At 31.4% G+C, this 13,901-nt stretch overlaps 1 protein-coding gene across 5 annotated transcripts; it reads left to right on the top strand.

Annotated features, from left to right (window-relative positions):
* Positions 1 to 7,865: 7,865 nt before the first annotated feature.
* Positions 7,866 to 13,357, top strand: FRS4 (FAR1-related sequence 4). Of its 5 annotated transcripts, none has more exons than XR_002444877.1 (5): positions 7,866 to 8,086; positions 10,002 to 12,195; positions 12,307 to 12,363; positions 12,744 to 12,926; positions 13,013 to 13,152. XR_002444877.1 is itself a non-coding variant. In XM_089782863.1 (5 exons), the coding sequence occupies exons 3-5, from the start codon at positions 10,141 to 10,143 to the stop codon at positions 13,160 to 13,162; spliced, it is 2,262 nt and encodes a 753-aa protein (XP_089638989.1). In that variant the 5' UTR covers positions 7,869 to 8,086; positions 8,912 to 9,149; positions 10,002 to 10,140; the 3' UTR covers positions 13,163 to 13,357. The 5 variants fall into 5 exon arrangements, 3 of the variants coding, with proteins under 3 accessions (XP_021278924.1, XP_089638989.1, XP_021278923.1); XR_002444878.2 differs by having other exon boundaries at positions 12,310 to 12,363; XM_089782863.1 differs by lacking the exon at positions 12,744 to 12,926 and adding an exon at positions 8,912 to 9,149 and having other exon boundaries at positions 7,869 to 8,086; positions 13,013 to 13,357.
* The last annotated feature ends 544 nt before the right edge of the window (positions 13,358 to 13,901 follow it).

The following is a 13,901-nucleotide window of genomic DNA, read 5'->3' on the forward strand; positions in this document are numbered from 1 at the left end:
CAAGTTATTTAATTAGATTCGGTTAGGTATCTTGATAAAGTGTCATCTTTATGCCATTATTTATTACTAATCACCATCATCCATCTAGTTGTTTTCACATTCATTTGTGCACTTGATATCAACTATTTCTTCTTTTTTGGAAAAAAAAAACCAACCATTTTTTCAAAAAAAAAAGGGATAAGAAAAATAAAAACAATACGAGGATATGATTCACATGTGAATAAAAAATTACTAATTTTGTATCCATTCCATCTATTGCTATCAATTATAAATGCTATAGGGATATGATTCGTGTTTAAGTATTATATTTATAAAATTACGTAAACTAAAAATAACTAGTAACGTTTGATATTGTAAAATATCATGGCAATTTGATATTGTTAACCTTTATTAATTAAGGTTTAATTTAAGGTGATGGATACCAAATGCATTCTAAAGAGATTTGATAAAATTGAAACATGGTGGAGAAGAACCAAAATGGGAGGTCTAGCCATTTTTTAATAAGTTATGAACATCTTCAACCTCATTAATTGGACTTCATTGGGGTTGTGGTTCCCTTTCTATTGAAGGAACTTAGCAAATAGGGTAAGTTTTAATGAAGACCCTAATCAATGAAATGGGTGCTTGATTTTATCAACATGCTTGCCTACCAATCTTCCTCATAGACTCTTGATGTTAATTTGCTTAAGCTCAATACCCAAAGTACAAAGAAATGGTGGTGACTTATTATAATTTAGTAATTTGTAACCTATTAAAATCTACAAAAGAGATGGAAACTTAATTTTGCTTTGTTTTAGATCTTGTTTAATGTAACCCAAGTCACTAAATGACAAAGCCATTGAGTGGAGAGAAAGTAGATTTGCAGATAATGTTGCATATTCGAAGGGGCATTGTCCAAATCATGTGAAGACAATGACATTTTTTTATTTTATTTTATTTGTCATGAAGCCATTTCGTGCCATGTGACAAATTTTAGGGTCCACCAATAGCAAAATTCATCTCCTTCATTGATTTTAAATCTCATCCCTGACCCAGAAAAAGAAAAAAAGAAAGAATTGAATTAATGAATGATTGGAACGATGTCGTTTTCTTGGTGTCATCACTAGCACTTGGTAAAAAGCGATATCATCTCAACTTGGAAAGTTCCAAACTTGAGCACTTCGACCTACCTTTGTTAGACAACTCAGTGGGGGGCGAAAAACCTTACGTACTCAAATGAGATTAGAGAAATGTAAACATGATTAGCCACTTAATCAGAGGAGCAATCTTAATTACTTTTATAAAAATAAAAGTCTACCCTTTTTTTTAATTCTAAAATTTAAAATCCAAATTTTCAAAAGAAAATTTCTAGTCTTTAATTGACAAGGTGATTTTTTAAAAAATTTTATGGTAAAACTATATTTTTTATTTTATATTTTAAAATTAGAAATTTACTAAACAGATTTTTAAATATTTAATGAGAGCATGTAGTATGTGCTATGATATTCTATTAATATAAAAGTTAAATAAAACCTTAAACTATTTAAAAGAAATTCAAATAAACTCTTTTTTCTTATTATATTCAATCAAATTTTTATATTTTTATTTTAATTTAAATAAGTTTTTATAACCAATGATTAACTAATTATTATTAATTAAAATATTATTTATCATATTATATTATATGGTGTTAATATGATATGTTTACATATTATAATATAGATAATTACATGATATGTTGATGTGTGACATGACCATATCAGAATTTTTAACTTTCATATCAGTGTCACAAAAAATGACAAAGACATTTTGATTAATGTCAATTAATCAACTATTAGTTATAAAATCTTATTTGATAGAAAATAAAAAATATAAAAATTTAACTAAATATAATAAAAAATAAAAATTTATTTAAATTTTTTAATAATTTTGAAATTTTTTTAAAGAATTATGTTTATTTGGTATGGTGGTTGAATTTTAGGGATTTAGAGCTGTAAGGAAATGTGATGATTGCATGTAGTATAGAAATTGTGAAGAGGGCTGATTACCCAACAATTTATCAACCCTAATCACCGACCATATCTAACACAAATTGTTATGGACACGTGGGGTGGGTTTTTCACTTTTTGTGCCCATAACCTTTTGTTTTTGGATAACCAAACCCTCAATCGTGAAAAAGTTTGTAGATGTGACTTCACTTAATCATCGCTTTCCCTTTAATCATGGTTGTGAAGATTCTTAAGCTCTAAGTATATTAAGGTTGCATATGACTCACTCTTTTTTTGTGTTCATATATTCTCGTTTTGTTAACATATAAGAATCAATATAAAGTTTTGAACAATATTCAAGTTCAAATTTCATTTTTTATTGATTTTATTTCATTTGTTTTCTTTACTAGCTTGCTTATTACATTTTTTTATTAAATATATGAATTATTTAATAGTAAAAGATATTTGATTTCTACTTCTTTATTTAATTTCATAAAAAAAAAAGATTAGATTTACCACAAAACATTTTCTTAGTACATATATTACACTGGATATCTCCTAAATGTATTAAATTACTTACTTTTTCAATTATAAGTATCAGGCGTTAACATCTTTAAGTCATAAGTTAGGTTTCACAATTTGCATTTCTACTTGACTATAAGCCATATATGTAACTTGTTTGATAGCTAATTATTGAGTCCAACTTGAGTTATTCATGAATAGTTTCAGTTACAGCCCAGCATTCATCGGTGGATTTTCAACCAAAAAACCCTAAAAACATTAATTGAGATTACTTAATAAAAATAAAATCAACTTTTTAATTCTTAAAATTGCACGTTGTATGTTATTTGATATACACAGCAAATTAATTACTTCAACTATATAAAAGTTGTTATATTAGAGACATCGAATGTCTTGCAGTTTTGTTTTTTAACACGAAGGCTTCAATTTTTTTTTCACTTAAGCAGAGCTATAGGGTTGTTTATTATTACTATTATTATTATTATTATTATTATTATTATTTTGTAGTATCCAACACAATGCCACGTGAACAATGACAGCATAATATTTGGAGCCACACTGCCAAGGAACCGTAGTAAAATAGACAAATATATATAAACTATAAAAGATGCTAGAGATGGTGAGGAATTATGAGATCTGATAAAAAAAATTCGTTAACATAATTATAACAATACTACAGAATTGATTATAGATTAAATTAGTACAATTTTGTTAGATTCTAATACCATTCCGATATTGTTAAATTACAATTACAATAGTCTTAGTTGGATTCTCCCTTTTATATATACCTCATTCACTTTTATCAATTCACAATTTAGAATACAAGATTTCATTTCTCGTAATATGATACAAGAGTGATTTTATTTAGTTTCTATCTTTTTTGAAACCTCATCCTTGCGTTGTTTGAGCTATCCTTAGTTCTTACGGAAAATTGTCTCAACCAATGTTTATCTAGCTTCACCGCCTCTAGACTATGATTACCATCACGGAAAAAGCTTCAGTTTGAGGAAAGAGTTAACATAATTATAACAATTAAACGAATTATAGATTAAATTAGTGAGATTAGTTAGATTATGATATGATTACAATATTCTTAAATTACAATTACAAACCTATCAATTTGAATTCTTTCATAGATTATTGAGAATCTCTTATATATATATATATATATATATATATACATTTTATTAATTTTTGTATAATTTATGATTCAGAATATAAAATTTCTCTTCTCATAACAAATTACAAGATTAAGTAAGTGATTTAAGGTGACGGAGTAAATAGCATCAGTATCAAATAAATTAAGTGAAAGAAAATAGTGAAATTTACAGTAAAAGTATTTTAAAATTTATGTTAAAAGAGATAAAACGAAATGAATGGGGTAAACATCATGATTTGTCTTCAAGTCAAATACGTAATTAACTAGTCTAAATTGGCTTCATTTCACCGACTTGTTGCTTCGCACAAATTTATTCTTTCTAATAAACCAATTTCAATTAAACTAGTTCAGTTGTTTGACTTTTAAAAGTTGGCTGTATAAAAGGAGTCGGGCAAACTCCAAAGGTGGCTAAAAGAGTAAATAAATACAGATACCAGATGATGAATGCAACATGAGAGCTATAGGATCCGGTTCCTCTCGGGGCTCCTTCCTCGAATGTGAATGCCCGTACTTAAAGCCTCGCCTTACTTCACGTTTCAACCATTTCAGCTGTCCCATATCTTAATTTGGATTCAGCTCAAGTATAATAAATACAATAGTCCTAATAATGTAACAAGAATTATTATACCCACTAACGTAATAAACTATATCAATTATTGATTGATTAGCTGAACAAATCCTTCATTTTTTACATTTGTATCTAGCTAAACTATTGCCAAACAAACAAAAAAAGGATACGCTTAAATGGTGACGGATAAAAATGCTTAAATTAGACCAACAATCAAGATCAATGTCAAAATATGATTGGACCACCTCCCCAGTTTCAAGGGGAAAAAACACACCAAGTACCGTAATAAGCATTTCCTCGATTTGATGACCTTGGAACGGAAATCAAATAATATTTGGCAAATATAATAATGGACTAAACTTGATGATTTGATTGACTGTTATTAATTGACTATATAACTATCGTTTTTTAAGCACCTTATATCTTGTAGTTTGAATTCACGAAAGGGTAATGACAGGAGGAAAACAGCTCACCGATCAAAAAAAGCTGCGGGGCCTTATGTGGGGGGAGAGTAGCCAATGCGAACACTACACGATCCAAATGTTGAGGCTGCAAAATCTACTGTCGTGGACCACCAAATCATGATTTTAGTTTTGATTAGACTTGTTAATTACGTTTTGTGCATAAACTACATAGTCATTGTTGTCCACGGACCTTACAGAAATGATGGTAATTTTGATATATGTATATATGCGTAAAGAGTTGGATGTTGCACTTAGAATTACACATTGTATGATTGTGTTTCAAATAGCTCAAAATCTTTGAGCAATCTAAGGAAAAACAAAACCTTAATTAAGGTGGATGGGAAGGAAGAGAAAAGGGTGATTCCCTCAATGTTGGGTGGCCACAAGTGTCGAAATCCACTAGTGCAGTGCAGTGCTGCTATACTTTTGAATAAACTCAAAAGGAAGGGAATCTCACCCGAAATGTGAATGCCACCAAACCCCGAATGATTTCCACTTCGGGCATCAAATCTGTAACCCCACTGTGGCAGAAACCTTTCCTGCCTCATCACAGTCACTCCTATTTCCTGCCTCCATCTCCATGTGATTCTACTCCTACCAAAATGTTTATCATGCAGCCTTACCTTTAACCCTCCGGTCCATATCTTCCAAATGCTAGTGATTTTTCTTTTCTATCTATGGAAATAACTGACTCTAATTAATCCTACCGTACACTGGCTTAAAGGGTGGCCATATATTCGTATAGGCAGGTGAGACCCAAATCCCTATACTATACGTCCTAGTCGTGACAAAGACATATGGCCCTGATTGGTTGCCAAATATTCAAACCCTTTTTTGATCTTATTTAGGGGTTTAAATGATCTTAGCCATCCAGTTCAATGAGGATTTTTTTAATGGTGTTCAAGCTTCATTTCATTATAGTTTGGCTGAATTCCAGATTGAATTGGGTTCAATTCATTTAACTTAAACAAGTTTGATCGTAAACAATTAATGAATTGTTTTTAAATAATCAAAGAAATCAATAATCAAATTAATTTTTAAAAAATAAAATAATAATAAAAAGAAAAGTTTATTAAAAATATACTTATATTATTATTTTATACTAATCAAACAATAGACAAACTTGTTTTAAGCAAGCCCTTAAGAAATTTATAAACGATTTTCAAAATGAATAATAAACATATATATTCAAGCTTTTATTTTTTTTATTTTATTAAATGAACTTAATTTGAGCTTATTCGCGAGCTTTTCGATGAACATTCTGATTTATTTGCCCTAAAAACATGCCCAAGTGATTGAAATGTTGAGGATGGAAAATATTTCTTAATTCGGCTTTTAAGCACATTTTGCCTTTTTTTTTTTTAATTTCTTAATTTGGCTTAAAGTGAATGCTATTGAACTCACTTTGACTTTAAAACCACAGTGGAAGCTTTTATAGGCAAGTGCCAAGTTGCATAGGAATTTTAATACTATTTTGTAGATAAATCCTGAAAATTAAAGAAAGCAGAATAAAAAAAAAAGAGAGGAGTGAGATATTTGTGTGATTGAAAATAAAAGAAGATTAAAAGTGTTGGGGTATCGGATAGGGGGAAAGCATTCGTAGGTTATAGTAACAGGGGAAGCATTTGCTTTGATTTGCTTTATGATTCCGCCCTTTACCCTGACATGGACTATTCCTTATGGGTCGATGTTGTAAATATTCTTGCATAAAAAGCACTGAGAAATAAGACGAGAGTATCTTGGGCATGTTGTCCAACTTGGAATTATAATATTAATAGGTTGTAAGCCTTCACTGGACTTGTCATTCTCAAAGCCCATCATTCATTTCTTATCAACACACCAACCCAATTCTCATACAGCTTCTCTTCAAACAACAAGTCCAAAGCCTTCAAACCTTTTTAACTCTAATTTAACTATGCAACAATCAAAGTTAACTAATTTACCACAACAAATGTATTATACATATATAAATACATAAAAAAGGAGGAGTTAGTTACATTGGTTAGATGGTGCAATTAATATGAGCTTTTTTTGGGGGTTATTTTAACCTTACATTTATAATTAGCAATTTTGAGTATCTTAAGCATAGTATCTATTGCGTTCAATCAAATCTTTAAATTTTTATTTAAAAATAAATAATTTTTTATAATTAATTATTGATTAACTGTTATTAATCAAAATGTTAATTACCATTTTTATGCCATATGGCTTTGATGTGGAAAATGAAAAATATTATGTGGTTATGATATTATGTCACATTAGCATACTACATCATCATTCATTATGACATATCATCATATTATGTGGTATAGAATGACAAGTGACATTTTCACTAATAATGATTAATAAACTATTAATTATAAAAGTTTATTTGATTTAAAATAAAAATATAAGAATTTTATTTTATGCAATAAAAGAATAACACATAATACACAAATAAGCTTTTGAATTATATAAAAAATTCAATCAAGTTCTTATAGTTTTATTACATTTAATTAAGCCTCATATTTTTTATTTTAAATCAAATAAATCTTTTATCACTAATTACCTTTAGCCAAAGTTATAATTGCTTGTCTAATACTATGTCATTTACAACGTGATATGTAATTTTGGATGATAACATTGCCACATGATCGATGATCTGACAAAAATGCTAATGCTCGAATTTTAAATTGTTGACTTGGATTTTTAAATTTATTTAAAGATTTAAACCAAAAAAATTAAAATTCAAATCAATAATTAAAAATCCAATCAATAATATTTTTGATCACGTCATTAGTCATGAATAGTATTTTCATTTAAAATAACATATCAACGTATTATGTAAGTGTAATAGATGACGTAATATTAAATTGATAATTATAATTTTAATTAATAACAGTTAGTTAACAATTAATGATAATAATTTATTTAATTTAAAATAAAAATATAAAAATTTAATTAAATATATAAAAATATAATAATTTAATTAACTTTTTTTAATAATTTAAGAGTTTATTTAGTTATTGAGTCAAAAAATAAAGATTTATGTAAATTTAATTAAATAATTTAGAGATTTTTATATACTAGATCAATACTTTAATTAAATGGTAAGTAAATGCATTACTCAAATTGCTGAATAACTCATGTTTATGGTAAAAACCTCGCGCGACTAAATCTCAGCTTTATTGGCAAAGACATCCTATTGAAACACTTTTTGGTAATAATTTTCCATATCTATCACCTGCCCTGCCCTCTCACTTTCTGCCCATCCCTTGTTTTTTTTTCTTCCTTTTCCATTTCTATTTCCCATCCACCAGAGATTGATTCGATGCTGCAATAAAAAAAAAATTCCCAGTGAAATTTTTGTAAGAGGCCTATCAAGTCTTTCCATATTCCACTCTTCCTCCATTCTTTCTCTGTTCAGGTATTTTATTTAATGAATTTGTTGCATTTCTTTACATATCATTCTTTAAAGCATTTTGTATTAATTTTCCTTCTGGGTCTCTGAGAGTTTTAAATTTAGGTTGGAGATTTTTTGCTTCTTGTTGGGTTGTCTTTTGGGATTCTTTGGGATGTTTGATTTGGATTTTTTTTTTCTCCTTTTTGGGTTTATGTAAATTAAGCTATGAAAGTAAAAAGTTTTATGAAGTTCTATCTTCTAAGAAGGGTACTGTTAACACTTCTAGCTATGAAATAGTGCATGTGGTTGATTCGTGAACTGGGTTAAAGATGATGGAAGTAAAGGGGAAATAGGAAAAAGAAAAAGAATCCAATATCGAAAATGAATGTTTGCAGGAACTAAAATTAGGAATATAAAAGGAAGGAACTATATTTTATGGAGTTAATATAACCTTGAATGAGTTATGAGTTTCGCTGTTGGCTCTTGATTGTGGTTAATTCTCATGTAGGAGGTTCTTTTGGTTGAAATGTTTTGGTTCAGTTGTGGCAGCATAGCAAAAGAATTTTTGTTTTGGGAGCTAGTTTAATTTTTGCGCAATGAAAGAGAGGGTTGCTTTGGTTATTACTTTATCAACCAAGACTAGGGCTTGAGTTTGCTGGAAAGATTGGGGATAGAAGCTATAGTGTGAGCCTGTGAAGTCTTTGATTAAGTGCATGTGAATTGGTTTATTAAGGTATGAGGTGTGATGTATAACCTAAAAGGTCTCCTTGCTTTTAGATTTTAAATATTTCCACAACCATAAATATATATATATATTTATATATATATATATATGGATTGGTACTTTAGCTGCAGGGGAAGCAGAAATGGAGAAATCGGTTACCCTTGACAGAGTGCATCTTTTGTTATACTTGTTGAATGATCACCAAGGGAGGAAGCTAAGAATTAATTTGTACGAGGATATGGAAGTCTATTTCTGGAATGTGGTTAACATATGTGTATCATTTGAGGAAGGGGAATGATCCATTAACATCACGTTTGGTCCCTAGCAATGCACTTGTCTGCAGGATGAATGCATTCAGCATAAGTATGATAGATAATATGATTGTTAATGTTGGGTGGGGGATATGCTACCCTTTTGCTTTTGAAATTTAGACTATTAGAAGTTTGTGTAGCCATATTAAGGCCCATTTCTAAAAGTTGATGCCAGTACCTGCCTATTGTTTATAGTTCTTTTGATGAGGTTGTTACTTTCTCAGCTCAAACTGTTAAATGTTAGACTTAAGGCAGTTTTTTCTTCATTGATCGGTTGATGACTTTTTGTGATCCTTAAAAATCTTTTATAGGGTATCATTAGTTTTTTTTTGTTTTTTTGGTTGCTCTGGAAGAGAAGGAGGGAGGGGGGGTGGGGGTTGCTACATCAAAGGTCTCAGATCTAACTTATCGTAGAAGTGTAAAACTTACGATAGTGTGCTCATGTACAATAAGGAGTTTTGAGGTTTCAAGTCTTAAAGGATATATGGTATTAGGTCTTTTACCGTTTTCTGATGATTGCTTTGCTAAAATCTGCAAAGCATTTTAGAGAACCAAGTTCTTATTTTTCAGAAGGGGAAACGTAAACGGTTTAAATTGGTAAATCTATTTAGGTATGACATCCTTTCTTTAGGAGAACAGTCTTTTCTTTTGTCATGTATTTTTCCTAAAAAACATCTCAGTAGTTTCTGGTGTGAAACATCTCCTCCTGGTAATCATTAAATGGAACTCCTTATTCTAACTTCAGGCAGGAGTTAAACTTGGTTGGATATACTATAAAGTTAGTCTGCTGTCTGTCTTGCCTGTATTGTTTGAGATATTGTTTTCTTTCTTATTGTCATCATTTTTTGTTAATGATTTTCTATAATCCTGTATTGTCTTGACATGCAATATTTCCATATTTCAGGTACTATTGTTATGAAATCATTTAGTTGAAGGTTTCTTTTGTCTCCATTAAATGTTTTATGGTAAACTAAGTTCTAGCTGAGTATACATTTAAAGTGCATCCCAGATGCAGAGTGGATCTGAATATTCCCTTTAAGATAATGGATTCTAGCATCAGCACCAGTGACACCATTTTAGAGCCACATTCAGATTTGGAATTTGAATCACATGAAGCTGCTTATACATATTACAAAGAGTATGCCAAGTCTGTGGGCTTTGGCACTGCTAAATTGAGCAGTCGTCGGTCCAGGGTGTCCAAGGAATTTATTGATGCTAAATTTACATGCATAAGATATGGAAATAAGCAACAGTCGGATGATGCTATTAATCCTCGGCCTTCTCCAAAAATTGGTTGTAAAGCAAGCATGCATGTGAAGAGAAGGCAGGATGGCAAGTGGTATGTTTATAGTTTCATAAAGGACCATAATCACGAACTTTTGCCAGCCCAAGCACATTTTTTTCGAAGCCACAGGAATGTTGACCCACTTAAGAATGATGTTGGAAGGAGGCGGAAGAATCTTGCTGCAGTTTCTAAACTATTTGGTGCCTACCAAAATATTGAATTTTTGGAAGGTTATATGAGAAATCAGCATGACAAGGGCCGAAGTTTGGTTTTAGAAGAGGGAGATGCTCAAGTACTTCTTGAACTTTTTATGAATATGCAGGAAGAAAACCCAAAATTTTTCTATGCTGTTGATTTGAATGAAGAGCATCGGCTGAGAAACGTATTTTGGGTTGATGCCAAAGGCATGGAAGATTTCACTAACTTTGGTGATGTTGTGTCCTTTGACACTACATATTTCACAAACAAATATAAAATACCTTTGGTACTCTTTATTGGAGTTAACCATCATATTCAACCCACATTGCTTGGTTGTGCATTAATTGCAGATGAAACAGTTTATACTTTTCTTTGGCTGATGCAAACATGGTTTATAGCAATGGGGGAACGAGCTCCACGAGTGATGCTCACGGATCAAAACAATGCCATAAAAGCAGCTGTGGCAGCTGTGTTTCGTAATACACGTCATTGTTTCTGTTTATGGCATGTGTTGGAAAAACTTCCCCGGCATCTTGAATATCTAAGCCTGTGGCATGAGAGTCTAATGCTAAAATTTGATAAATGTATTTATAGGTCTTGGACTGAGGAGCAATTTGAAAAAAGGTGGTGGAAGATGGTTGAAAAATTCCATCTTAGAGAGATGCAGTGGGTTCAGTCTTTGTATGAAGATCGCAGGCAGTGGGTACCTGCCTTTATGAGAGATATATCTTTTGCTGGATTGTCTACTGCTTTACGCTCAGACAGTTTGAGTTCTTCATTCGACAGATATGTGCACGGGGAAACATCATTGAGGGCCTTTTTAGAACAGTATAGAGTAATTCTTGAGGACAGGTATGAAGAGGAAGCCAAAGCTGATTTTAATGCATGGCATGAGACTCCTGAGTTGAAGTCCCCATCACCTTTTGAAAAACAAATGTCAATTGTATACACACATGAAGTTTTCAAGAAATTTCAAGATGAGGTTTTGGGAGCTGCTGCTTGTCATCTTAAGAAAGAAAATGAAGATCAGGTGTCCATGACATATAGTGTTAAGGACTTTGAAGATAATCAAAATTATATGGTGGAATGGAATGAATCAAAATCAGATATATATTGCTCATGCCGCTCTTTTGAATATAAAGGCTACCTTTGCAGACATGCTATTGTCGTGCTCCAGATGTCTGGTATTTTCAGCATCCCATCTAAGTATATTTTGCAACGGTGGACTAATGCTGCCTTGAGCAGGCGTCCAATCAGTCAGAAATTGGATGAGGTCCAATCTAAGGTCCGTCGGTACAGTGATTTGTGTAGACGTGCCATAATATTAAGTGAAGAAGGCTCACTTTCTCAAGAAAGCTATAATCTGGCACTAGCTGCTATAAAAGGAGCTAGGAAGCAATGTGCAAGTGTCAATAATTCAGTTGAGAATGATGCCAGACCTAACACCTCAGTGATTTATGCTGTTTCTGGTGTTGAAGGACAAAATCAATGTGTTAATGCTCCCGAAGAAAAAGCTCCAGACCCTAGAATGGCAAATACAATCAAGACTTCCCGAAGTGTTGAGGCTGTATTGGAGAGGCCAATTAATGAGAATAATCCAAGTAGAAATGGAAAGGTCAGTGAGCAGTCTCTTGATATGTATGATTTCATATTAGAACATTTTGATTTATAAAGGGGAGGAAAAGTAAGAAAAAGAAAAATCACTAAAACTTGCTTCTGTAAACAGCAGGTATCTCTTGTGGGAGCTGCGAATGTTGGGTCACAAGATGGTTTTCACCAAATGGTTTGTTCTACTTTCATCTCTCTCTCTCTTTCAGTAGGAATAATGTGGTTTATTTTCTTATATTCCAATGTAATGTAACGCTATTATGTGACACAGAAAATTCAAAGTTGAATTTATTTGACGTTTTCTTGAAAGTATTTTAATGCACTTATTTCTAATGATTTTGATGCCTTAGAAGAATGTGATGGCTGAACCATAGTGTATGCACCTAATTGTGTTTAATTGTGTGCGTAACATGCTAATATGAGATTGGATCAGAATTTGGATCTGATAATTAAAGTGACTTTAGTCCTGAACTTTCATCTAGCATGCTAATATGAAGATTGGATCAATTTTGAGCAACCCAACTTAATTTATGTTAATGTACATGTTCTTTTCAGTTGATTTGCAAAGACAGAGTGCATGAATGTGCAGTGAGTTTATCTAGCAGCAGTATATGATAAGAGCACTTGATTGTACCAATCAAAATCATCATCATCATCATCTATGCTTTACTCAAGTTTAAGTTTTCCAAATGAGTGTCAATCAATATGTGTTTGCCAGAAATATACTTATCATTACTGGTATGCAGTTTTTGATTGATTAATTATTATATTTGGATAATGGTATGCAGTCTTTGAACCTTAATATCTTTGTATGCTTGTTGCAGGAGCTGTCAGACATCAGGCCAACATCAATGCATAATGTGATGCCAACACAGCTACATAATATGGTGCCAACTATGTTAACAAATGTTGCATCAACGCATTTTCATAATGTGGCTGCTACACATTTGCATGACAATCGACTCCAGCGATAAGTTATATTTTGTCTTCATTTTGTAAAGATCATGTAAAGAAAAGCTACTTTAGGGTTGCAGGAAGAGCAATTTTATCATTTTGTAATTGCCTTGACTTCACTATGAGGTATGATACAGCTGACTAAAGTTTCTTGTTGCTGCCTCTAATGAGCCTTTTACACATGTATGTTAGCTTGCTAATTGGATTTCTTCCTATTCCATGTCTCATATATTAACATAGTTTGTGATGGACCAGTGTTGTGTTTTGTCAATTTGCATACTGATTTTTGGCAAGAGAAGCAACTTATTTTGTTTTGGAGAATTGCCTGCCAGAGTGCTGCATTGTTTTATTTGCATTTGCATGGCACTGTACTTACCGGTAAATGAGATAGATTGTCACAGTGTGCTTGTGACCCTCAAACATTGAGCAACCAACCCGTTGTTTTGGGTGTGGTTTCACCTGGGCATTTTAGGGAAAAGAAAAAGTTTTTAACTTAGTTTACTATTTCTAGTGTATCACTATGAGAGTATTAAATATTCCAAATATATGTTGTTGAATAAAACGAAGTAAGGTTTTTCTCATATGATTTGTGTATCTCGGTGAATCAAACTGTATAAATCACTACATTTTATAATATTTCAAGAACCTAGTAGCAAAATCACTAGATTTTTGAGTAAATTTTATTTTACGTGTTTGGTCCTACCAAATGAGCTAAATTGAGTTTTACCAACACTCAAGTCCAAATCAATTTAGTATGGT

The sequence above is a fragment of the Theobroma umbraticum genome, unplaced genomic scaffold (genome assembly GCF_002168275.2).
Source record: "Theobroma umbraticum cultivar Fairchild unplaced genomic scaffold, ASM216827v3 scaffold_95.0, whole genome shotgun sequence".
Lineage (NCBI taxonomy): Eukaryota > Viridiplantae > Streptophyta > Magnoliopsida > Malvales > Malvaceae > Theobroma > Theobroma umbraticum.

Coding starts and splice junctions, on each gene's coding strand:
- FRS4 (XM_089782863.1), top strand. CDS start 10,141: ATGGATTCTAGCATCAGCACCAGTGACACCATTTTAGAGCCACATTCA. Junction 12,196..12,306: donor ATCCAAGTAGAAATGGAAAG/GTCAGTGAGCAG, acceptor TTCTGTAAACAG/CAGGTATCTCTTGTGGGAGC. Junction 12,364..13,012: donor AAGATGGTTTTCACCAAATG/GTTTGTTCTACT, acceptor TGCTTGTTGCAG/GAGCTGTCAGACATCAGGCC.